Raw genomic sequence first — 27,758 nt, forward strand, 5'->3', positions numbered from 1 at the left:
AGGCTTCCTTGCATGGTGTTTGCTTCCAAGAACTTATCCATTTATAAACACCTTAAAATTATTTTCCAAATGGTAGCAATCTGGCACAGGCAAATTCTTAATGTATGTGTCAAAACTCGACGATGCTTAACATAATGTTACCTGTATTACACCAAGAGGCTTAATTCATCAGTGAATTCAGTTTTTTTCAGCCTCTGTTTAACATAAGTAGGTGTGCCACTCCAGTTAATGCCATGAGACCGCACAAACCCTCAGACGTATAACCGCTGCTTGTACACTGAAGCAGTCCTCTGATACTCTCGCCTGGGAGCCGGTGACTGTTTAACCCAAAAACCCTTCAGGAAGCCATGCCCTGATTGGAGGAGAGGTGTATCTGGTCACCTGGGGTTGGCTGGTACATGTGGGGGAGGGGGATGCAAAGGTAACCTAAAGAACCCTGGCTGACATAAGAATACATACTGTGAGATCAGGCCATTCAACCAGTTTAAGCGCATCATTACATACAGAGATTCCAGCACTGCATCCATCCTGGCCCGAACACCCCAGTGGCCTCTCTCGAGTACGTGACCTGGAAAGCTATTCCACACATTTATAATTCTGTGTGATGGCAGAGCCAAGGTTTAGGCCTCAGGCCTGGTCTGCAGAATAACACCACCAAATCACCAGGTGACTGAGACACCCAAGAGCGTTGACATGAGCCGTTGACAGGTGCCCGATTCTATTACCACTTGTGAATCTCCTGTCTCCTGAATCTTTTAGCCTTCTTGTTGTATTTTAAGGGCTATTGTATGTGTATGTATCTTGGCACTGTAATTGTTTACCTTATTACTTTATGACTTGACCTATTTACCATGTGTACTAGATGTGATGTTCATGGCTGTGGACAACTGATTCTGATAACCTTATCTAACCTGTTCTGTATTTGTTCTAATAACCTTTGGTATGCACTTATTGTACATGACTTTGGATAAAGGTGTTTGCTAAATAAAATGGAATGTAAAGAAGCATGATCTGTTGATCTGACACCCCTTGGCAGGTAGGCCTTGGGCCTTTGTGAACATGCCAAGGGGTGTGGGGCGACATGGCTCAGGCAGTAAGATCCCCCGCCCAGGCTGTATGGAAGTGTCCCTGAGCAAGACACATAACCCCGAAATGCTCTTGACGAGCTGGTCGGCGCCTTGCATGGCAGCCAATCGCGGTCAGTGTGTGAGTGTGTGTATGAATGGGTGAATGAGAAGCATAAATTGTACAGCGCTTTGGATAAAGGCGCTATATAAAAATGCCAACCATGCGCAGTGTCTGAAGGGTGTCTGTGCTGGTGTAAAGCTGTGGACATCCTTCTTTTGTCTCCAGGAGCTCCATCACCACCGTGTACATCGAGGTCCTGCCACCCAACAACCAGAGCCCCCCACGCTTCCCGCTAATCATGTACAGCCTGGAGGTCAGCGAGGCCATGAGGATAGGAGCCATTCTGCTGAACTTGCAGGTGGGCACGGACAGCAGGTCTGGCACCAATGGCGCAGCACTGTATGACATGGGTCAAAGGTCCCTCTTGCACACCCATGGTTGTTTCTGAGTACCAAGAATTGTAGAATGTTCTTGGGAAGAACATTCTTGCCAGGTTATGTTCTTGACAAGAACGGTCTTGCAAGACTACAAGGACAGCCAACACTGTTATGCATTTGAGATGCAATGCGTGCTAGTGACATGCACCTGCGCTACCGCTACAAAACAGGCAGTGGCAGCCTTTCCTGAACGTCTCTACTCTGCACCTTGAGTATGTAATTTCTTTGTCAAGCTGCTTTAAGATGGTTTTGGGTATGATTTTGTTCCAACTGTAGACAAACTGTAGCCACATTAAAGTGAACCAAACGTCCCTTTCACCTGCTGTTCTTTAGCTAGCTAATGCATTTAGGTTGCTTCATTCACGTTACCCTTATCTAGCACTCACGAGTCAGCCGGCTTGGCTGAGTACGATATCTTTTTTTGCTATAGGCTATGTTGTATGCTTAAAATGGGATTTGGCAATTACAACGCATATTTATTGCCTCATTTTTAGCAACATTTATTGCGGAAATAGTGAAACAAATCCTGCCATTTTATCTGTTCTTGTGTTCTTGACATTGAAACTGTACTTGGGCTGTGACATAAGACATAAAACGAGTTCTCAAGAACACAAGAATGGACAAGGACAGATATTCAGAAACGGCCATAATGTCTGGCGACCAGCCCTGTCCTGCATTCTCATGCATAATCCTTTGCATTCCGGGATGTTATTTACTTAATGCCTGGCTAATGGATGAGCCGTGTTGTGGGAGCTTTTGTTTTTCCATTTTGCATATACTTGTCCTTCATTCACCAATATATATAGACAGATACATCAGCTGAACTTAACGGAAGCAAAACAAAGGCTTGCATTCAAACCAAATGGAATTAATGTGGCTGCACTTAATGTCCATCAGTGCTCGGCCTACAAATAACACACGCAGGCTGCAGAGTTTTTACAGCACATTAGCTTGCTCTTCACACACCCAGTATAAAGCTTCATGGAAAAAAGCAAGCTGTGGTCAATGGTTTCTTTTTGATTATTATTGATCTTGCGTCAGAAAGCTTGCCACACACTTTCTGGCTATTTCGTTTATTGAATTATAGAATTAAACCTGGTATACACCAGTCATTTCTTCGATATATAGAATGAACGTTTGAATGTGTAAGTCAGTTATTCACTATATGGAATAGAATTTCTTGAATATGTAGATTGAAACCTTGTGAACCTTATGGAATAACAGTATGCTGCAAAGCGATATACATTTTATAAATTATAAAAAAGGAAAATGGCAGTTTGGGAACCCTTTTGGCTTATTCTTTGTTACTTTTAAAAAAGATAATTACTAAGCCTCAAACCATAGCTGATTTACTTGTTAAGGCTTCAATGTGTCAAGTGAATATAATTCCAGGGCTGAACTTACTTAAGTAACTCCATGCATTCTAAAGTCTCTAACTGCTGTTCTGTCTGGTGTTAACAACCATGGGTTCCTCTAAACAGTTGTCCAAGGATTTCAGAATGAAGATGGTTCATTTCCACCAAGAAGGAGAAGGCTACAAAAACTACCTATTTCCACTGTCAGAAACATTATTAGAAAATGGAAGATAAATGGAACAGTTGAAGTAAAGGCAAGGTCTGGAAGACAAAGAAGCATTTCAGATGGACAACACAGGACAACAATACAACATACTTTAAACAACAAAGACCTACATGGCAGAAGGAATGACTTCAACACATAATTAAGCGTCTGAAGTATGCTAAAGAAAATATTTAGAAGCCTGAAGCCTTTTGGACCCCAGTGCTTTCGACTAATGAAACCAAAATTGAACTTTTTGGCCACCACCAAAGAAGGTATATTTGGTGAAAAAAGGGTGAATCCTTCGTAGAGAAGAACACCTTGCCAACTGTGAAGCATGGAGGTGGATCCATTATGCTTTCGGGTTGTGTGGCAGCTGGAGGCACAGGAAATAGAAGGTTTTGGAATGGCCACCACAATCCCCAGACTTAAATATTATTGAAAATCTAAGGAGACATCTCAAACGTGGCGTACATGCAAAGAGGCCAATGAATATTTCTGAGCTAGAGGTGCTCTGCCAGGAAGAATGGGGAAAATTCCAAAAGCGAGAATTGAAAGGAAGCGTCTACAAGCTGTGATAGTTGCCCTAGGGGGAGTTACAAAGTGCTAAGTGACAGGGTTCCCAAACCTTTGCACAGGGCCTTTTTCCTTTTTTATTATTTTGAAACTGTAAAAACTTTTAAAAAAATGTAATCTTGCTTTAAAATGTGAAGAAACATGTTTAACAGTTTAGAGGTCAGGTTCTGTTCATTTAGGCTTTTTGACCAGGGGTGCCACCCACACAAGGTCAGTGTAATTTAACTGTATTTATTTTCTTTATTCTAGGCAACAGACCGTGAAGGCGATCCCATCACGTACACTATCCAAGACGGTGACCCTGAGAAAACATTCAACCTCTCTGAAACGTAAGTTATAGAGCACAGGTGTCAAACTCATATTCTAGAGAGTCTGTATGTTTTGTGGTTTAGCTTTAAACCAGCAGCCATAGTAGGCTTTAGAAGGTGTGCGGACTTTAATGAATTAGTTTGGTGCTGAAACACACCAGAAGCCAGAAAACCTAGCAGAGCTCTGGGACTGGAGTCTGACACTTAGCTGTAGCTGCTTTTCCCCCAACCAAGGTATTGAAGTATGGACCTATTTTTGAAAAAAAATAAAAATAAAAGTGTGTGATATTCCTTTTCGATATGGTTTGAAAAAGGAATTGACATTGACGGTGTACCTAGGACCAAATTTGTCTTTTGCTTCAGGTTTCAATGAATCTTTTTTTTTTTTTTTGCACTATTTTCTGCTAAATGCAGGTGAGTTGCTGTTTCTTTCAGGAAGGAAACTTGAATTAAGTGTGGGAAGTTAAGGGTGAACTACGCTGCATGGGTAGGGCTAGGATAGGGTAATTACATGAAACACTGAGAATGTATCCATTGAGCAGTTGCCTTCCGGTGATGTCTTTCATCAACATCGCATCATTTCCGCCTTTCATTTCACTGCCATTGCCTGACATCTCCAGGGTTACCGCTGTAGATGAAAGCCTTTTTCTTCAGTTATTGAAATTTGTAAATATGAGTGAAAACGGTCTGATAAATAGTATCTTTATTTGGGTAAATTGGGAATAAGAAAAAGAACATGAATCAGGATATTTTCATTGCATTTATTTACACTCAGTGAGCACTTTATGAGGTATTTATTTGACTTATTTTTTAGACTTATTGGTCTTCTGCTGCTGGAGCCTATCCACTTAAGAGGTTTGATGCGTTGTGTTTTTAGAGACGCTCTGCTGTATACCACTGTTGTAATGTGTGGTTATTTGAATAACTGTCACCTTCAAAGCTTTGACCAGCCTGGCACTTCTCCTCCTAGCTATCTTATTAACACACATTTTTGCCCACAGAATTGCTGCTCTCTGGATGGTTTTAGTTTTTTCGCACCATTGTCTGCAAACTCTTGTGAGAGACTGTTGTAGGTGAAAATACCAGGAGATAAGCAGTTTCAGAGATACTCAAACCACCCTGTCTGGTACAAACAATCCTTCCACGGTCAAAGTCACTTGGATCACATTTCTTTCCCTTTCTGACATTTGGTCTGAAAAACAGCTGAACCTCTTGACCATGTCTGCATGCTTTTATTCATTGAGTTGCTGCCACATGATTGGCTGATTTGCATTAACAAGCTGGTGTACAGGTCTACCTAATAGAAAGTGCCTAAAGTGTTCAGTGAGTGTATATATTTGTTTCCAACATATAAATAGTAATCTACACAAATCTGCAATGTGCATGTTTCTTCTATGTGAACTGTGGCAATAATGTTCTAAGTATCAAAAGATACTTGGCACACATATACATATATTATACAGTATACTTTTCCCTGCCCAAAAATAATGGTGTTGTGTTGTTGACATGCTAGCTTCATGTTGAATATGATGTACTGTAGGTGGCCTCCTCTGTGGGCTTATAATGAAATTATATTAATGGCCATTGGATGCTGTGCAAACAGTGCTCTGACTCAATGCTTTGCTTAAGATAATACTCATTTTCTGCACAAACCTCTCTATAGTTCATGGTGTAAAAATACACAGTGTCTTTGTGCTGAATGTTTGTTTGGAACACTGCTGCAACAGTCTGATTTAGGTCCTGTTTATTTTCAGTTTAATTTAATATCCTGTTTGCCATTATGTTACTGCTGCACAGAAACTGGCAGCAAATTTCAGCGCTGAACGCTTTTTTTTCTCGGGAATCTGAAAGACGGACAATCTGAAACAGGCTCAGTCTGGAAAGCATTTTCATTGGCTCGTCTGTGCTGTTGCTGACTGTCAGAAATGATTGGCTTTGAAACGCTGTGAGATTGCAGCATGCCAGGGTTGTGTATTGTTCCTAAATAACCATGTTAGTGATTTGGGGAAGAAAGGGACCGAGGAGTATGCGTGGAGAATTTGAGTGACAGCGCTCGTGACGTCTCCTAATTGATTTAAACCTTTCCCTGCCTCCCCGTGTCCAAACGTGGTTCCACAGTGACTTGTGTTCTCCTGATCAGCTGTGCAGTGTCCCAGCAGCTGCTGTTTGTAACAAACAGGAACTCTGTGGCTGCAGTTATGCTCAGGCGTTCTGCCTGTGGCAAGCCCTGGTAGATTGCCGACTGCATCAGCAAGCTCCCTTCTGAAATATCATTGGTGTGGCTACATCTGTGCTCAGTATGTTCAGTATGCAGTGGCAATGTTAACCCACCAGGTATCAGATCACAAATATGTGATTAGACTGTACTTAACTGAACATTCCAATGCTGATGTAGCAATCAGAAATCTACTGGTAAATTAAAGCAATTGAGTTTTAGTACGCTGACTTAGAAGAAAAGTGAAAAACTTTGACCGATTTGATAGGATACATTGCTGTACTTCTGAGCAACGGGATGGTACAAAACCTATAGAAGCCTGTTTGTGGAAATGTATGGTAGAATCATTTTAAGGAGGCCAGTTTGATGGTGCCGCCACTGTCTCCAAAAAACCCCACAAACTACATCTACTGCGGATATGAATAGGCTTCTATAACAGACACGCTTCAGTGAAAATGGTGGGGTTTTTTTGCTAGTTGTGGAGTAAACATTATTAGTCATGTTGAAGTGCGTGTAGACTCTTGGCCTGTTCATATCAAACAGCCAAGCGGCTGTGGGCCAGGCGGTTCAAGGCTCTGTGGGTGGAGGCGGAGGCCCACACGTGTAATTGATATTGGCATTTTGGAAATGCAGGCCGCGCAATTACTTTGCTTTGCAGACATCCTCGCAGAAGTGAGCGCGCGGCATCGATATGTCGATATGTACAGAGCGGGGTTCTTCAGGCGCCCTCAGATGAAACGAAACGTGGACGTACAGTACGGACTGGCTGTAATTCCGTTACACAAAACCCGTTTTTCTATGAGATTCCACTGGTGGTTTGACATAATCGATTAGCATAACGGCCGTTTAAGATGAGATACGTTTCAACCATAACACTGGGTACATACCGGCCATTGATTTTGACCCACCTTTTTTCAACGGGTATTTGAAATGAAGCGCAGTCGTATTTTGTACAGCTCCACAATTTCAATGGGGCGAGAGCAGAGGAGATCAAGGATACGCCGGGACTTCAGCACCGATGGCAAGCGAGGTCTTTTGCAAGCAAGCAAGCAAGTCTTTTGCAATGCAAGCGAGGTCTTTTGAATATTATTTTTTTCCGAGCCGCGCGAATGTCTTCTGAAAGAAAGTTTTTGTGCCCGCGGACGCAGGGAAGCAGAAGCGACAGGGTTTAATCTGCGTCTGTTTACGGTCCCTGGTAACAGAGAGCGAGCGCGCGGTGGTAACGGAGCGGACGCCCACCAGGATAATCCGCGCCTCTGATAGCCTACGCGCGGCGTTTATACCGCCCGGCCGCCGGGCTGTCAGATGTCATTCAGACGCATTGTCATCGGACGCGGCACTGTTCTACAGCTTTTGTGTTCGCCCGCTCGCGTTCGATGCTTTCCTGTTATTACGGACACGGGTGATGCGTGGCTTTCTTTATACTGTGTGACAATACTCCGTGTGATGCATAGACTACACAATGGCGATGGCGGTCCGGGCCGTCAAATGGTTTTCACCTATGTGGCTTTAATGGACCTTGTCGTTCCATTTCAGCTGTCGACGTACGAACCCTACGCTTCTCGGTATGCATGCGAGTGGATGTGTTCACAGGCCTCAGGGCCCAACAGAATCACTGCCCCCCTTGACCGTGATAAGAAAAAAGGCTATGTATAAAATCGCACAGGCTCAGAAATGGGAAATTCTATCCTTTTATGCTAATACAATTGCTCAGCAAAAAATATATTTTAAGAAATTATGATTTTAATTCCTGAAAACGTATTGAAATTACCTCATTCTTCATACAGGCTCTTGGCAAACTCTTAAAATCCCAGTGAATCATCCTTACTCTTCATGTCTTTAATAATATCTGGGATGTTTTTGCAAGTATCTGTCTTTATCTGTCTATGTGTTATGTAATACTGTAATATGTTTAATATACTGTATGTATTATGTAATATTGGCCGTTCTTAACCTCTCCATTACACTGCAGTGCTTAATGAAGACATGCACTTTGTTCTTAACTCTCAGCCCCAAATTTATGCAATCCTTCCGACTTTCCATTACTATTCTTAGAGTGCGTTTAGCTGATTTTATATGCGGAAATTGGCACTGAGGTGTGTGAATTAGGGAAAAGTAGCACCTGCTTAAATTCATCATTCAGAGTGAAGGGCAGAACGGTTCATTTAAATGCCTCTCCTGCTGACATTGGAGAGAGAAAGAAAGCAGAGAAGGCACAGCTGTCATTTTGGATTTTTAGGAGCGAAAGTGCGCTCTGGAGGCATTCGCATCACGTACGCGTTTTGAACGGTTTCTTGAGGATATGATGACAGCCGTACCTTCGGTGCCAGTCTTCATTTTTCCTTTTTTTTCCCCTCTCGCAGTACTGGGCTTTTGATCCTGGGCAAACCGTTGGACTGGGAGACCTTGGACCACTACACCCTGACCGTCACCGCCTCCGACGGGAACCCAGGAGGGGTAAGGGTCCAGCTCCAGCTTTATTCAGGCCGCTCGGAGAGAAACAGCGCCCCCTGTCCCCCACGCTCGGTAAACCACACTGTCCAGAGGCTGGAACTGGGCCAGACCTGCAGCGGTGAACTCAATTTGCATGAATGCTGGGTGGCTGGATATCTACTATAAAACAGCAGCAATGCAGCATTTCCTTTGACTTACAGTACTGCTATTGAGCTGAAAGAGTCGGCAGAACGCTGCCTGGTTACTAGCTGCCCATTTATGTATTTTAATTGTCAATTTACCAAAATACCCCCACAGTTTGGATTTTGAGGGAGACCTGCATTCAAGTGTAAGCACTGATTTTTTTTACTCCAGTCTAGTGAAGCCTAAATGCTTGCATGGCACACTACAGGAGAATCGGTGTTTAAGGCTTTGTGCTCTCCTGCAGTGCTAAATCTAGCTGCTAGGCAGAGACTGCTGAACAGTATCATCATTTCTTGCTTCTTTTACAACCTGTCGCACATTTCACATTTAGATTCAGTGGCAAATCTCTTTTTTTTCCCCTCACCAAATGTTCTTCTACTTTAGACTTCGCATGCCCAAGTGTTTAAGAACAATCTGGAATGTTTTATGCTACAGTGACTTTCCAATACATATTAGCCACATTAGCTCAGGCGGTAAGAGCCGTCTGGCAGTCGGAGGGTTGCCGGTTCGATCCTGTCCTGGGTGTGTCGAAGTGTCCCTGAGCAAGACATTAACCCCTAAATGCTCCTGACAAGCTGGTTGGTGCCTTGCATGGCAACCAAGCGCTGTTGGTGTGTGAGTGTGTGTGTGAATGGGTGAATGAGAAGCATCAATTGTACAGCACTTTGGATAAAGGCACTATATTATTGGGTCAGACCTTGAATACAGAGACAGTCCCAGTGGTGTGAGTACAGTGTGGCATGTCAGTGGGCAAGTCTTACAGTAGCCTCCTGTCCTCAGGATGTATGGCTCTAATTAGCAAACTGTGGCAGGAAAACTAATTGGGAAATGAACGTGAAGGACAGCAGTTTAGCAGGCGCCCTTTTGCAGTGAATAATGGTTTGCTATAGGTCAGCTAAAGATAAGATAATTGTGCTGGACACCAAGCATCTTACAAAGACCCAGAAGGCAGCAGTAATGAGTTGGCCATAATATTAATTATTAGCATATATTTTAGGGTATTAAACCTGTTTCTTTTTTTTTCTGTTCAAGCAGTTTCCAAATTATTTATTATGGCTTCAGAGAACCACAAGCAGTTATGATTAAATTGTAAAAATATATAGCTAATGTGCAGACCCATAGCCATTTCATAAATTACTCCTCTGCATAAATATTTCATTGAGCATTCTTGTGAGAAAGGGAGAAAACACATAACTGTTAAAAGTTTATAAATCTTTTTTCTTTTTTTAACTTTAACTCAATATATGTGGTGTTGGACAGATTTGGGTCATGTTAACACTATAGTACATATCTATAGCAGGGCAGAAGTGTTTTTTATTGCTGGTTTAACAAACACAGTGACAATTATTGAATAGACATTTCAGTTTCCTGCCAAGTGCTGATAATGGAATGAAATCGTAATACACTTTAATTGGTGAATTCCGGCAAATTGTTTTCTCCCTGAAGTTAAAGAAACATACGCACAACCTATTTAAAGGGGAACAGCTATACCATGCTGTTTAAAGGCTGTATGGTCCCATAGCACTGATTGAATTCCTTCCTCCGCAGTGAAGTTCCTCTGTTTGGCACCGTCCGCAAAGCTGAGATCTTAGAAATGGCCGCCTTTTAAAATGAGTTTGGTTTGCTAAGGCTGCACAGTCTCATAGCACTGATTTAATTCCCTCCTCCAAAGTGAAGTGCCTCTGTTTAGCACCATCCGCAAAGCTGAGATCCTAGAAATAGTGCTTTCAAATGAGTTTGGCTTACTAAAGCCAGGCAGAATCTGCTGTGGTGGAGTGTGGGGTGTGATCCGGACCCAGGTCATTCTGCAGCAGTGCCGAGAGGGGGTGTGGCCTCTGTCGAGTCACAATATATCGTAGGCGTGGCCCAATGGTGGCAACGGGGGGCAAAGTCAGGGCTGTATAGCGGAAATTGAAAGGGCGGGTGACCTGGGTCAGGTAATTCTAGAGCTGCTTGTGTGGGGGATGTGGCAAAGGCGAACGTTGTTTTACAGCAGTGGAGAGGGGGTCTGGCCCCGTCACTGTTGATTTACAGTAATGGAGAAAGGGTGTGTCTGCTTTACAGCCAGTTACTGTGTACCGTGTGATCTCTGGAGAAACTCATTCTGCTGCATCCTCTGCCTTTCCCCCCAGGGTACTATTCCCAGATTACCTATGAGTCATAGTCAGCGAGAGCGCGAGGGGCCATCTGTAATGAAAACGTAATTACTGCACTCAGGGCAACCAGTCTTCAGCAAAAAATAAACCTTTAAGTGAACGGCCATTTGAAGGCGCATCACCGTAAATCTGCAGATATTTTTTATAAAAACACGGCAGATTCAAGCAGAATTAAAAGCTAATCCTTGTTGCAAAACTATCGTTGAAAAGAACTTTCATCTTTTATTTCTCAGACAATTGTGATAACGATCCATTAGTGATCCATTAGAGAACAAGAAGCCACCACAGCATGTTTGCAAGTGCACTAAGTGTGACTGATAACATAAAACAGGAGAATAAGAGAAGAAATGAAGCTCAAACCGGTTTAAATGTGCGGAAAGCTGAAGCAGACTCATAGTTGGTGCAAATTAGTCGTGTGCTGTGCTCCATATGAATCGGAATTGACATGTGTTCACTGCTTGGAGCACCTCCCTTGCATGGTGTTGAGACTGGTACGCCATCTTTATTGTGGACCATCTTTATCGTAGCACCTCCTGTCAGGTCAGTGTTTTGATTTGATTCGATTCTGGCTCATTGAAGGTGTCTCATAGCGCGGTGCAGTATTTGACACTGTGGAACAGGTGTGTTATAAGGCCTGGTTAATGGGGTAACTGCTTTCCAACGAAAGACAGTTTCTCCTTTTCCACTCCTCTCCATCTATGACGGCAGTTCGGCTTCGTGCGATACATCCAGCCAATGAGCGGTAATGCGTCACAAATGCATTTACATGCCTTTGTCGTGCAGAGACGTGACTGTAAGATATCCAGCGCGGGAACTCTGGAAAATGCCAACAGCTTCCGCTTTATGGCGTGAACACACCTTGAAGTGATTATGCAGCCTCCTCTATCAGGGAGTTCAGTTTTACTCGGCAGGTTCAGTGGATGTGAAGTGGTCGTATTTAATTCTCACTCCTCGTTCAAGGACACCAGTGTTCTCATCAAAGCCTGGTCCCATGCTCAGAGCTATTATGCAAGTGTCACGCATACCAGTGCTTTACTTACAGAGGGTAAATATTGAGATTGCCAAATGACTTCTCAATTTAGCGGCTACAAAACGGCTATGCCACTTGTTTTCCTTTGAAATGATATCTCTTTATGAGATTGTGCGAAAATAAACCTTGTTTTGGTGTTTCTCATTTAAAATGTCTTTGCTGTGCAACAGATTTAGCTTTGTTGTATCAGAGTCAGATCATAAAAGGTTTGCGCCTCATGTTAACTCGCTGATACTCGGAGGCGACTATAGTCCCAGCACCGGGGGGACTAATGAGATGTTACTTTGATACCTGCAGCCCGGAAGAGAATCTAATTGCCTTCAAAGGATGAGTATCTCTGATATTAGTGGAGCAGCACAAGCTAATCCCGTCCCACACCATCCTGTTAGACCCTGTACTGGTCTGTCTCAGATGGCTCCTGTCAATTGAAATTGCAGTTGACAGACCCCGTCTGAAAGGGATATCTCCTTAAAGCTTCACTGACGAGCCCCTGAAGAGCTCATTAAAATGCAGCCCGGTCAACATTCATTTCCAGCTGGATTTTTACCATCAGATGTTTCAGATAAGCCTGTCCGTTAAAACCCGGGGCCACTTTTTAATGATGTTTAACACTGTGCGGAGAAGGTCAGGCAGAAGCAGAGTGATTTTACCCAACTGTCAAAAGTCAGATAGGCCTGCCCCTCGTCTGGGGAGGCACTTTGTGATTTAAACCTACGTTCAGATCAACCTTCTGACTGGCCACTATGCCGCGGAGCTGGGGCTTCCAATCGGAGGTGGAGATTGAAGCCAACTCGAGCATTGACTTTTAGCTGAACACTGGCAAAAATGTATGCGTATGATTGCTTTGCAGGAAGATAATCTCGTAACTGTAACTTTCATTTTGCTGAAACTAAAGAGAGTCTAGAGACTCAACCAACTGTAGCCATGTAAGAAGGGTCCTTATGCGCATTGTACCATAAACAGGGATTATATGGTACATTGTTGTATAAATGGCAACATTTCTTGTGTACACAAATACCAAATAGGTTTAGTGCACTTACTATACACTCAGTGAGCACTTTACTAGGTATTTATTAAACATATTTTTAGACTTATTGGTCTTCTGCTGCTGTAGCCTATTAGCTGATTAAATATATTGCATTAACAAGCTGGTGTACAGATTTACCTAATAAATTGCTCAATGAGTGTACATGCCATTATAGGTGTGCATCAATGCAGTGGCTAGTGTCCATGCAGTATTAGAAATGTGGACATACCACAGATGTGCTGTTATTTTCTTTCTTACTGTATAGTTGGTGTGAAAGAGAATGAGATCCATACAGCTGTACAGCTATGTGAGTGCAGTCTAATTTTTGGAAAGCTTTTTCAAAATTAGCTGAAAAGTCAGTGTTCCAGAACAGTGTTTTTCAACCCTGTTCCTGGGGACCAACTGTGCGTGCTGGCTTTTGTCATAGCTTAATTGATAATTTCTTGATCAATTAGGGTAGTTCAAAATGTGTTCTAGCATAATTGTGTGGTAAAACATTTGAAAACAATGGAAGTTTGGCTTGTTGCCATCTGCTGTCAGTAAACTCCATTCATTTTGCACAGATGGTGTCAGGTTTCCACACTTCCACACTGAACAAAATGGGACTGACTTTACCTGTCAGTATGTAATGGGATCAATTAAAAATGGAACCTCTTTCAGAATTATTTCCCATATAGTGCATACTGCAAAGTAAAGTTGGTCTGACCGATTTAAATTCTTCTTTTTAAGAGGATACAAAAATATTTCTGCCATTATGTGGCCTTAAGAGGGCAATTCATCCTTCAATAGATGTAACGAGTCTAAATTAGAACAATTAGTGTCTAATTAAGAACAATTAGCAGCTCATTACAATCCAGAGCTTGTCACTGTAGTGGACCAGGGCTGAAACAAGCTGTTCTCATGCTTCTCAGCCCTTTCCATCCCTTTCAGTTACCGGCAGTGATTGTTACGTCAGCATTAGGATGTTCAGTCATGACTATGCTAAGCACATATGTGATTAAATGGTAAAGGGGGTATCATTGAAGATTTTTTTTGTTTTTCATGTCATGCAAAGCTATAAGACCAGAGCTACAAAATGAGGTATCACTTGTTGGGAATAACAAGTACATTTTGGAGATTTTATTAAATGATGTGTGTCTGACAGAAGTAGTTTTGAGAAATCGGCCGTTTTGCTGAGTTAATGTCACATTCACAAAATGAAGGTGAGAGGTTTAACATGAGATGGCAGTGTTTTTTAAACCTTCATCCTAAAGGGTTAATATCAGTTGGGGATACGTGTATTTCCCATTCTTTGCTGAATCATATCACTATAATCACATGATAAATCCCCCTGTCATTGGTCTGCCACTTCTTTTTTATATACCATGGTCAAATATTAGCAAATGCAATGGCTTTTAAGTCTTTTCAGATGTGAGATGAAATTCAATTTGAAAATCTAAAGAAAACTGTGATTAATGTATGCATTTTGCCTTATTTTGCATACAGTGTTTCCTAGCAACATAATATTTATTTTAAAAGATTGTCCGTTGAGCACATTTCTCAAAAAGTGGAACTTTGTGTATTTAAGTTCCATAACAAAGTGGATTTATTCAAATCTTACTCAATTAAATGTGTGTGTGTGCGCGTGTGTGTGTGAGAGACTTTTTTCTTCATATAGTTTACTCTTAACATAATATGCCTTTTGATTCGCATCAGATTTAAAACTTTGGTGCTCGCATACCAGGCAGTTAAAGGATCAGCCCCTGTGTATATTCAATCCCTTATCAAGACCTATACACCAACAAGACCCCGTTCTGCCACTTCGTGCCATCTGGCGCCTCCCCCTCGCCACACCTGCACTTCACGCTCACGACTGCTGTCTGTCCTGGTCCCACGGTGGTGGAATGACCTCCCGGTGGATGTCAGAACGGCAGAGTCTCTGACCTCCTTCAAGCGCAGACTGAAGACCCATCACTTCAGGCTACACCTTTCCCTCCCCAACTCACAATCACCGTGATTAGCCTTAGAATGTAATGGCACTTATGTATAGATATCGTTACTTGTATAGATCTTGTTGTTTTTATTGGCTGTTGTATTGTTGTATTCTAGCTGCCAGCTGTGGTATGCTAGTTTGAAAGTTGATTGTACTCTTCAAGGGTTCAGAATTTCTGTATGTTTACACTAGGACTCGGAACAGCACTGTCCTCTTAGGTCCACTTTTGCACTTGTTGTTGTGTTTGATTTGTACTTTGTTGTACGTCGCTCTGGATAAGAGCGTCTGCTAAATGCCACGTAATGTAATGTAATGATTCAGTTTGAAAGGAGTAATTTAAATACAAATTTTATAAGCTGCATGTTAGTGTGGACTCATGGCTGTAGTTCCATGATTTGGTATTTTATTTTGAGCTATTTTTAGTTTTTGATTTTGATTTAGCTTTTCATCCATTATAGTTAAATAACAAATATGCTCACAAGCACACACACACACACACACACACACACACACACACACTCCATTACCAAAAGTAATTGCCATTTTGTTTTTGCTTTCTGGTTTCCAGACCTCAACAACCACTGTGAACATTGTGGTCACTGATGTCAATGACAACGACCCCACCTTCGACCCCTTCCTGCCAACAAACTTCACTGTCCCAGAGGAGGAAGCAAACGTGTTTGTGGGTCAAGTGAAGGTATGTTGCCCAATCTGTCTTTTGGATTACATGTTAAGCGAGGACCTTGACTTGCCATGGTCATTAAAGATGGAGTTCTCCCCAGTGCCCTACCAGAATTCTTATCTGGGTCTCAACCTGGCTACCTAATCATCTGCCAGTTCAATAACCTCACTATTTGAACCAGGCAACCTAATCATATCCTGGCTTCATCACCTCACTATTTCCTTTCCCACCACCTCCTTCCATATTTGGCGAGTACCACAAAATGGCTACTGTGTATCACCCGTTGGTGGCCGAGGTGAGGTGTGAGGCATTTGAGATAGATCCCCAGATGAAAGGCCGTTATATTATTGCGGGACATCTCCATTATTATTAATGTGGCTGTTAAGTGTAATTGTGGCTGTGGGAGGTGCACCGGGAGTCCACGGTCCCGCGTGGACAGCGCCACGTCATTAGCGACCCCCGCTGAGCCGGAGGGGGGGAACCTGTCAGCCGAGGCGCAACCTGTCGCCACCCGGCCCCGCTTCTCTGTTTTTAATTTTCCAATTAAATAAAAGTCGTTTGAATAATTTGTCACCTCGAGGGACATTCCGTAATGAGCGGCTTTGTTCAGCTCTGTTAAGCTGCTGGGAGTTTTAATTAGTGCTTTAAATGAATAGGGCTCAGGTTTGCTACTGGAATAATGAGTGGGCAATGCGGACAGGATCTTGCATCATCTGCGTGTTTGTTCAGCAACATTCTGCGTATTCACATTGACGGAGTGTGGAAACGGCTGACTTTCTGTCCTGATCTCACGTGGTGCGAGAGATGTGATCAACAGGAAATGCAGTGACAAGATGAAACACGCTTTACCTGCTGAACTGATCAGCAGAACTGACTGAACTTTTGCGGCACAGATGGAGTCCATTAAGAAAGTTGGCACACCTTCATGGCCAGAGCTGGAGAGTGGCTATGTGTAAAGTTATTCATTTTGATTCTATTTTTACATTATATCTGGCGTAAGGCTCCCTGCTAATATGGGAGTGTTGGCACTGTAGGACACTCATGTATATCATGTACATGAAGTTATGCGAGCTCTACTGTTGCGTACTGACTACAGGAGATAATTACCCGAGAAGCTCATCAGTATGTGCCGTGCACTGTCGCTTTGAGATGTGAAACACATATAAATCGCGTAGCAGCTGCAAACCAACTGCTGAGAAAAGTTTGGTGAAGTTTGATACAAAGGTGACATTTTGTTTTGTGTATCGTTAATGGGGACAGGCTAAAGGGCGCCACTGCTTCTCCCTGAATAAGCCCAGCTGAGGTTTCAGCTGAATGCACCAAGCAATTACCAGTGAGCTTTATACTAATCCTTGTTAATCATCCCAGGAAAGTGTGAAACTCGTTTAAAGATCTGACGGTTAAACCTGGGAAGGAAAGTGAGCATTAGCGAAATACCCGAGCTATGCCTAAACTGATTGGGTTATTGTAATTCATGAAAGTTGCACCTATACCTTTTAAGTCTACCTGCATCAAATGAGGCTGCATAATGTTTCAGCAATGGACAAATAAACACCTTTACATATTTATAGGTCTAGTACACATTCACTGATTACGAAATCTGTTGGCACACTCTTCACAAAAATTGTCCCTTGGATAATGTTATCAGGTTCTAATTCTAGCCTCCTATCTGCAATCTAGATTTTATTTATTTATTTATTTATTATTTTTTTTATTTTTTTTTGGGGGGTGGGGGGCAAAAATGGATGCTTCAGTAATTACAAGATGAATTATGAGACAAGATAGATAGCAGAAATCACTTTTTATCCCGACTGCCCTTTTCTCTGCGAGGGTAATTACACTTTCCCCTGTGCCTGGGCCAGCAACTGTGCTGCTCTGTGAGGAAATGTGTGCTTTCCTTATTAACCGTTTTAATTAACTTTTAATTGATCTCCGAGAAGATGAATGCTTTCATTACTGTCTCCTGTTTTCTTATTTTGGAAAAAAGAATCCTCCTAAAATCTTCCAACCGTTGCTTTGAGACCGTTTTCATTATTGACTTTTTTTTTTTGTACAAAGTTGAGTTCTACCTGAAAGGTTTTGGCAGAGATCGATATTTACAAGAAAATATAAAATGCATACGCAGCATGAAGGCTGTAGCTTAGTGATTCCGAATGAAAGTGGTGACCTACCCACCACGAACCCTCACCCGTGATTAACCCACATTAACTCCAAAAATAACAGAGTGCCTGCAGAACAGCCATTCTTCTGTCCTCTCTACTTTAGATTCTTCCAATGTCCGGTACAATGTCTGGTCTCCACAAGAGTTGATTGTATATCTGATGTGGATGTCCGGTTTGCATTAATTAGTAACTTGTGAAAAATATTTTTTATTCAGCTTCACTTAACTGTGGAGATATATAGAGTTGCTCATTTACACACAATGGCCAGTCGTTTTTATCTCTTTCCCGGAGGGTATTAATGTTAGGGCATAATCTTTAACCCGGAGTTCAAGAAATTATCTGGCTTTATAAATGAGGTGTCCTACCTTGAACAAGCTCTTTTTGTGCTTCTCTGATCTACCTTGCCTTGGGGGAATTACACGCTTGGACAGACACTACCCGTTCTGTAATTAAAGATTGTGACCACACTTCTGAAAATATTAGGACAGTGTTCCCGCATGTGGAGGACCTGTCATATTCAAGAGGGAATCGGGATGTATTAAGCTTCTGCCCTAAAGGAAAATACCCATTTAAATTCCTCACTTCTCTGAAGTCCAGATTTTTCTCTTTTTTCATTTCCAGATGAAGAATTCACTTCATGCTCTGAGGTACAGCTCAACAGTAAAGGAAATCGGCCCTTTTGTATAATTGGCGCAGAACTCGATGTGAATGGTGTCAGTTACTGTAAATGTCAGGTCAGCCGTAGGGATGGGTATCGTTTTGATACTTTTAAAATGGTACCGGTGCCTGAACCAATACCTTCTTCAAAGGAAAGAGCAAACAATGACATAAAAGATTGTCTTTGTTATTGCAAAGACAAAGCAATTGAAGAATTGAATCATTCAAATTATAATTTATACTTCTACCGGTTCGCTTCTGGCATTTTGACATTAAATGTAATGTTGCTAGCTTGCTAACAGTACCTGCTCTCATGGACTGAGTCACCAGACTGAGTGTAACATGAGCTAGTAAAGGTGTGTGGCAACAAACTAATAGTCTGCAGGGAGTGACTCACAATTCAGTTACACTAACAGAATTGTGAATAGTGTATAATACTGCAGTGTAGAACTCACTGACTCAGCTAAATGTTTATGATTATTTCCATATGACCCAATGTCATAACAATCCACTAAATATAAAATCTAGCTGACTTAGATTATCTTCACAGATGGGTGAAAGTGATATATCATCTTGGAGAAAGGTCTTTTGTCTGCCTAATGTTTAATGATTAATATGTGTTCTTGTAGAATGTTTTTCTATAAAAGAGATGGAAGCATGCAGGAACAACAGAAAAAAAAAGATTTTTATCAAATTAAATTACATGGCAATTAAATTGTGCTGACGGTGAAATAAAATGTATTTAAATCTGTTTAATCCTGAATGCAAGAAATCCGTGATAATAAATTAAAAATATAAAATACATTAATTTGTATGAGTGACTAATGAAATCAGCTTGCCAAGGGCATTATATTTCATCATTAATACAATTTAGTATCCTTATTTATACACTCACTGATCACTTTATTAGGTAGACCTGTACACCAGCTTATTAATGCAAATATTTAACCGGCAATCGTATGGCAGCAACTAAATGCATAGAAGCATGCAGATGTGGTCAAGAGGTTCAGCTGTTTTCAGCAGAAGACTTAATAAGTCTAAAAAATAAGGCTTACAGGTGTCCATATGAAGGTTAATGTATGTGTCTGTGTTTATGTACAGTATATTCATTTACAGTATCTTCATGTTTAAATGTAATTGGTTGTGGTTAGTCATTGATAGTGAATGTTGCTGGATTCCAGGCCTTGGACCCGGACTCAGGGGCTAACGGGCAGGTGCGCTACCGGGTGGTGAACCACGTGGGCCTTTTCCGGATCAACTCCAACGGCAGCATCTTCACGGCGGCGCGGCTGGACCGCGAGACCCAGGCGCATTACGACCTGATCATAGAGGCCTCCGACGGGGCGGTGGACCCGCGCCGCACCGCCATCACGCTGTCCGTGGAGGTGCTGGACATCGACGACAACAGCCCCGTGTTCTCCCAGGCCTCCTACACCGCCAACCTGCCCGAGAACAGCCCGGCGGGGACCGTGTTTCTGCAACTCAGCGTAAGACGCCCATCCGCCAATCCTCACAAGCAGCCCGTCAGTCAGCATACAGTATATATGTTCACAAACCACTTATAAACAGGCTGTGGAGGTTTTAATTTCAACCCTAATTTGGCACACTTGACTCTACTGGTGGAGGTGTGCTTGGTTCGGATTGGAGCGAAAACCTACAGGACAGTAGATCTCCAGGAACAGGGTTGGCCATGTTATGTTAACAACATCAAGGCTTACACACAACTCTCAGAAGTACACTTCAGCTGGTCAGTGCACTGCTAGTTCATTATGCATGCAGTCTTTAGAGTTCCGCCAATGCACAAGTGACCCTCTGACCCCATTTCAAAGGTATAGAATTTGATTTTAAAAACCGGCGAAATCGTTCCATTAATTTTTCGTTTCAAAACAAGCCTTGCTTTCAAAACAGGCGTTAATTCCTTCCCGTGAATGCGGTGCGTGTTTATCCGTGTGTGTACTTGCGTGTGTCGCTGAGCGCGGTTGTAAAGAAACGATTTACCCTGCCAGCTGTATCTCCATTCTGGAAGGAAGCACTTGATGTCAGGCACTTTGTTTATCAAAGACGTTCCCTGAGGAAGTGTGGCTTTTCAGGAAGTCTGTGATGCTGGCACAGAAAGGCACGTCGGGAGGGGAGGGGAGAGCAGGGGCCGATAATTACCCCCGTGTTCTGTGTGGCCTTTCACACGGGGAGGGGGGTGGGGGGTGGTGCTGTGGCCTGTTGGCCGCACGGCGGGACTGGGGCATGATGGGAAGGATTATCTGATCCCACCTGTGCCGGGAGTTGGAGAGGTTTTTAGCACGTATCTGGCATCTCGCCCACACGTTCGACATGAAAGCCAGCCTCTGGACAGCCTCCACACCCACAGACATCTTTTACTTTTGCGCTGTGCTTTTCATCCGCCATTGTGTCCAATCAGAGGACGGTTCTGTCATGTGCGGGATGTTGTGTGTGGAGTGGACATCTTTTTCATCAGGTAATTTGGGGAATTGTGATTTTACAGGCAGACTTTGGGGATGTTTTACGATTGGAAAGGCTGTCTTTGGAGATGTTGTGATTGGACAGACTGTCGTTCGGGATGTTGTGATTGGACAAGCTGTCTTCGGACATGTTGTGATTGGACAGGCTGTCTTTGGGGATGCTGGGATTTTTATACTGCAGTATATTAAAATATCATTTTGAGACTGCACGTGGCTGCACCTGTAATACAGCAGCTCTGGCACAGCACTGCTGCAGTACAAAATGAACATGACATCACACAGTGAGAGTGATGCTGTGGGACTAGATTTAATTCACTATGTTATAAGGGGCCCTATTGGATAGAGGATCTGACAGGAATAAAGAGACAAGATGGACGACTAAGATTTGGTTGCCAAAAAACTGACCACTCTAGAGTGGCAGGTTTTGGCTTTATGCCACACGACAAACTCAATGGAGTACTGTAAGGAGAAGCTTTTTACTAAATTAGAACTCATTTATTCCAAATACTTTATTTTTTAATTGAAAAAAGTATATAAAAATTCTTAAAAAGTTCAGTCACTCTCTAGAGTTGAAGTGGGCTGCTGGCATCCCCCTCTTGTTCTAATAGTTTCTATGGAAACAGTGCTATGCTGCAGTTGCAACTGGTTGTAAATTCTGTGCTACTTGAGCAGTCCAATAGAGCTAAATTAGCTAAAAACTTGATCTAGCTAGCTACACATGTCGTCAGTCTCACTATAAAACTGTCATGTAGAAATAAACAATCATGTCAATGGCCCCAATTATAAATTATAGCAGCAATGTTGCACTTTGCCAACCTCCATTTGAAATGTTTATGATAACGCAGGTTCTGCATATCCAGTGAATTATGAACAGATGGTCGACCAGACATCTTAGTATGCTGTCAGTTTTTATGTGTTTGTCAAAATCTTTTGTTTAAACACATCTTGCATTGTGAGCACCCTTAAAGCAGTTCGGGTGCACGACAAGGGCTACGACGAAATGTTACCAGATTTTATGCCAACTTCTGCTTATTTAGCATTAGAGGTGCAAATGAACAGTGTCCGTTATTTAATTAGCATTAGTGGTGTGAATGAACACTATGTCCGTTATTTAATTAGCATTAGCGGTCTGAACGAACACTGTGTCCGTTATTTAATTAGCATTAGCGGTGTGAATGAACACAATGTCCGTTATTTAATTAGCATTAGTTGCGTGAATGAACACTGTGTCCATTATTTAATTAGCATTAGTGGTGCAAATGAACACTGTGTCCATTATTTAATTAGTATTACCGGTGTGAATGAACACTGTGTCTAATATTTAATTAGCTTTAGCGGTGCGAGACAACACTGTGTTTGTTATTTAGTTAGCATTCACGGCGCGAATGAACACTGTGTCCAACCTGTGTGTGTTACCTTCTTCTACCCAGGCTGTAGATGTGGACCTTGACTCTAACGTCACGTACCAAATCAGAACAGAGGAAGCCAAGCTGCTGTTCTCCATCCACCCAATCACGGGAGAGCTCTCCGTGCTCCAGCCCCTGGATTTCGAGGACCTGGCTGCTGCAGGCGCAACCTACACCTTTGTGGTGGAAGCACTGGACAGCGGTGGGCTGATGCCCCCTGGCATGGCCACAGTCACAGTCAAGATCACGGTAAGGCAACAAGTCACAGTCAATACTACTGCTAGAGAATCTATAGTCACAGTCATGATTACAGCACAGGCTTTTGCCAAATTAGGATTATCTTTCTGGTGGTCACAGTCAAGATTACAGCTAGCAACTCACAGTCTCACTTAAAGGCCCGGACACACCAAACCGACGGTCGGCGTCGGAGCCCCCGGAGCCGTCGATGAGAGAGCTCTCACCGATGTCCGACGGCCGACAGACGGTTTGGTGTGTCCGGGCCTTAAGATGTACTGTAGGCTATGGGTGCCCTGGCAGTAAAAAAGCTATAGGCCCCTCATGTGCTGTTTCCACTGTGGCCTCAGACCCAGTTCCTAACTGAGAGCTGTGACAGGGGGTTGGGCTGGGCTGGGTCTTACTGTGTATAATATACTTTCCATTGATGTTCACTCCAATCAAATGAAACTTGTGCACGAGTGCATATTGCAGTTACTCACAGTTCTTTTGACATGATGATTTAAAAACATAGTTATTTAATAACTATGTTTTCCTCACCTTCTGTGGATGGGACACATTGTTTGCTGAATTGAGAGGCCACTGCAAAGTTGGGAAAGAACTGTTCCATTTAAAGACGTTAAAGGAAAGTTTTATTGAAAATAAAAATCTGTTCTCTTTCAGTTGTGGTTCAACAACAAACACTCAGCTCAAGATGAATTACATTTCCTCTGGCTTTTTCCACAGTTAAAATTGGCACATGACTCATTCAGTAAATTTGGCATTTGGTTGGGCAGGATGTTCCAATAAAATGCATAATATGAGCAATATTTTTTCTTTGTGTGGCTACACAAAGCAGTGACGAAGATTGATGATCATTTGAGGAAAATGTACCTATAAAAGTATGTGTATTTGAAATGGCCAAGCATATTGACTGGCATAGAAAACAATATAATCAATAAACATTGAAGGTGAAGACTATTTTATCAAGATTTCTTTTGAATCAAATAGAGCTCTCATGCATAACTGTATAATACATTTATTGTGTATATTATATGAAAATATCGTAAGTAATGTTATGGAGGAAAACACATTCAAGGATATTTTTCATGTCAGACGTGTGATATAAAACACATGAATGCATCTCCTTCCACTGGATTTATTTTGTGTTGTCGCATGGATCTGCACAGCCGTTGGGCCCTTGAGCAAGGCCATTAACCCTGCATTGCTCCAGGGGAGAATTGTCGCCTGCTTAGTCTAATCAACTGTATGTTGCTCTGGATAAGAGCGTCTGCCAAATGCCAATAATGTAATGTAATGTAAGGCTTGTGGATATTGAAGAGCCTCTTTAATATTTGCAGTATATCCCTTCAGGCTTTGATGTAAACCTACACTCTTTCTTCTTTTTGCATAACGCCTTGTGGCGATATTCTTTACAGATTCTGGCAGTATGCTGCTAAACCTGATAACTTCTTTCTTTCTCCTAAACTTTTCTAACACACCACAAAAAAAGACTGTTTGTTGTTACAGGATGAAAGGCAGAGAAGATGTAGTTTTCTGTTTTGTTTTTTTGGAAAGTAAAGTTAAAGAGACGTATCGATAAAAGGCTGCGGGTGATTTTATGTGGGTTGTGAGAAATGCAAAGAATCTAAACTAGTCACTTTGAACATTACTATTCTGATTACCTTTACTAAAGAATAAATACTGTACATCCACATTATGTTTCTCTTTATAATTATATACATTTTTTACATAAAAAACAGCCTTTATATGATATTGAAACTGAATTGCTGACCTTTTAAAATACCATCTCCTGATACTATGTCATACCGAAATTTAAAGCAATTTGTAACCCTTTTTAAAAGCACACTAATAAATTTGCATATTTTTGTTCAAATTATTCAGTCACAGCAGGTTTGCCTCCCGCTAAAATGTTTTGAGAATTTAGTTCATTTTTATTCTTGAACAGGGATATTTTCTGGTTGCATTAGTTCACATCCATCTGCGTGTCAGAATATTGGAAATCTTCTCCTGTGTATTGAAACTGATTTAAATGAAGCTGCTTTTTTGTGGGAAAAAAAAGGCAATTGCATCCTGTAATTAACTTACTGTGGTACAGATTGCCAATAAACGGCTCCTCGCGCTGAATAAGCATTTCACCGTTCTCTCCTTTCATCTCCTAAATGGCATGCCCTTTGCACCGAGTCAGACGTATTGACGGATGTTTATCTGCTTTAAAATAATAGACAGCCTCCGCGAAACGCTACGGCGTGAAATAACCGGCAAATACAGAAGCTGTTCACTGCGCTTTCGCGCAGGTTTCAGGTCTCAAAGCGAATATCGTTCTGAGCGCTGGCGCTTCAATGCCAATCAGTCTCCTTTCATTGCCCTTCGCTGGAATAACTGGCTTTCAAAGGACACCTCACATGTACTCACAGTGTCAGGTTAATATCAGCGAGTGACATTCCGACCGGTGGAAAGACTGAGGATAGACTGGGCGTTTTTCAGGGACGCGGTGGCCATTACGAGGGGTCTGTGCAACTCCAATAGCGAGTAATAGTATTGTTCTGCGACCGCCATCTGCTAAAAGGCGGACTTGCCAGCATTTTTTACGGTAATAACGGCACCATTATGGTTTTATGTCTCAGTTTACAGAGTTGCGTCCTTTGTCAGCATTGCCATTCTTTGGCGCACAACCGCGCTCTGCCTAGAAACCTCCAAATGTCTGTATCAGCTTTTTTTTGGTTTTTTGACTGACCCAGCATTGCAGTTAATGTGAAAGGAGTCACAGCCCAAATCATTTATTTTAAATACTACCCTAATAGTTAGGAACATAATTTAGATCTATTTTCAGTAATATTCGGAACAAAATGTATACATCTTGGTGCATGTAGCTATGGTGTTTTGTTGAAAATTTCGAGTTATTCCCCTGCATCTGAAATAGAGTATTTCAGATACATATTCTGTTTTGATGCACACTGATGGAAAACCACGTAGCTGGTTCATTAATGGTATGGCTGCCTGTTTCTTTCTTCCCCTCTCTTCTAATGCTCAGACCACCGACCTCCTGCAGCTAATAATTCCTGCATATGAGGGTGCTCATGTGCACAGATCAATAAAATGTTTATTAAAGGCAGGCTATTTTCCAAGGACATCACAGAAGAGCGTGTGAGAGTAGTGTGGAGTGTGGTGCAGTTTGTGACTAAAGTGCTTCAGGGAGAGAATGTGCACAGCCCTTACCTTTGAGGTTGAAGCACAGGAGTGGAGAGCTTCTAGGTGGGTGTTGGGTTATGGTAATGGTGTTCAGTCCCCAGAGCAAAGGCTCGATGAGATGAGACTGAGAAATGTGACTGAGTGCAGAACCACGGAAATATCCATTCCTAGGCTCAGGCAAAGCCATCGTTTCAAACCTCAGACAGACATGTGAGCCATGAGAAAAAGTCTCTTTGTGCACATGACGTGTCTATAAAGTGCAGGCATGTGTACATGCATTTGTAAAGTCTGTTGGGAACTGCCCATTGAACATGAGGCAATGTAGTTTTGATTTATTTAGTTCTGGAATTTTCAAGTCACGTGTTATGCCATCATTTTCTGTTAAATATGTGTTCATTTTTGAAAAGTTGTAGGTTTTCTCTTTTGAATCTAGTATCTGGAAGTTATAAAAGGTAATTTCTGGTGTTTTTCATTTGTGTGTGTGTGTGTGTGTGTGTGCGTGTGTGTTTTCCCGTAGGATATGAACGATTTCTCTCCAGTGTTCAGCCAGGCCCTGTACCACGGGATGGTGGCTCCAGACGCAGACAAAGGGACCTTCATCACCACTGTGTTTGCCAAGGACCAGGACCCCCCTGTGAGTAAAGATAACCGCCTGCCTGTCACTGACACGCACCACGGACCCCCAAGCTCACATTGATCATCATTTATTTTTGTGTTGCGATATTTGCACAATAGCAAGCCTTCTAATAAATCTTTTGAGTTAAGTTAACTAGTTAGTCACTTCCTTGAAGAGGTTACACATTCCATTTAGCCTGATAACTAAATTATTGAAACATACGCAGGCAATCTGCTGCATTTTCAGCTCGTGATCAGTTACCTTCCAGAAAGGTTCAAATGTAATTTCCTGTGTCAAGCTTAATATTTCGGCATATCCATCTTCCGTCAAGCTCCTACTTCCAGGATTGCGTGAAATGGTCCTGAAAATGACTTTGAGAGACATGATGGGATCAGAATCACAGCGTTTCTAAACAAAAGACTGAGCTTGGACAGGTAGATAGCTTGGCTTTAAAATGTGCTTTCTCGTAGCTCTCTGCTATGCGCCATTTAACCTGATGCTTAGTGGATAGCGAGCTGTACGCTGCTGAAATGTCAGGTTATCGTAATGGTCAATATGGTAGTAACGTAATTAGCTGTAACACTTCCTGTCAAGGTTGCCAGGTTTTCAAGGTGAAATCCCCCCAAATTTAGCTCCCTAAAATCCATGGGAAATGATTCCCAAAGAGTACAGCTGTGTGGGAGGTAATGGGAGTCAGCGGAAGATGTATGATTTGAGGAATAATTATGTGAATTAAAAGCAGGACCAAGCATCTGGCAACACTGTTTACCAGTGGCAACTGTTTGCCAGCTGCCATTTATGGATAGCAAAATATCACAGGCATGATGCATGCTAGCCCAGCTAGCCTGCGGGCAACATGGAGCATACAACACCCATACTGGCTGTTTATATTACCATTTATTATGTGTTATTTGTTAAGGAAATCTCACAAAACCATCACAGGCAGCATCCCACTGAGTGTCTTGGTGGTTTTAAATGATTGTTTTCCTCTGTTTGTGTGCGTTTGTGCTGCCGTGCGCTGCCTCCTCTGGAGAGCACACTGAAGCGTGCGCATCGTGCTCTGTTCACGCTGCTTTCCCCCACGCTGAGTCGGCACGGCACGTTCACGCTGAGCCAGGGTCGTCAGGCTCACCCAACCCCTCCCTTGGCGATGCCACAGCCAATCAGGCGTAGCCGTGCGGGGCTGTCAGCTGGTATACACCGCAGGGCCTCCTGTTCTTAACGGTGTGACACAGCCCACATTCGGGACTCAATCTGGCAACACCAGTGGCGACCGCGGATTCAGGCCT

At 42.4% G+C, this 27,758-nt stretch overlaps 1 protein-coding gene across 1 annotated transcript in view; it reads left to right on the forward strand.

Moving 5' to 3' along the window:
- LOC133118207 (protocadherin-15-like) overlaps positions 1-27,758 on the forward strand; it is a 145,518-nt gene that overhangs the window by 62,737 nt on the left and 55,023 nt on the right. Inside the window, exons 14-20 of the mRNA XM_061228017.1 lie at positions 1,354-1,486; positions 3,948-4,027; positions 8,585-8,678; positions 15,612-15,740; positions 19,726-20,031; positions 22,452-22,676; positions 26,371-26,487. Coding sequence (XP_061084001.1) covers positions 1,354-1,486; positions 3,948-4,027; positions 8,585-8,678; positions 15,612-15,740; positions 19,726-20,031; positions 22,452-22,676; positions 26,371-26,487 — 1,084 coding nt within the window. The remainder of the gene's footprint in view (positions 1-1,353; positions 1,487-3,947; positions 4,028-8,584; positions 8,679-15,611; positions 15,741-19,725; positions 20,032-22,451; positions 22,677-26,370; positions 26,488-27,758) is intronic.

Source organism: Conger conger, chromosome 18, assembly GCF_963514075.1.
Source record: "Conger conger chromosome 18, fConCon1.1, whole genome shotgun sequence".
In the NCBI taxonomy this organism is placed as follows: Eukaryota; Metazoa; Chordata; class Actinopteri; order Anguilliformes; family Congridae; genus Conger; species Conger conger.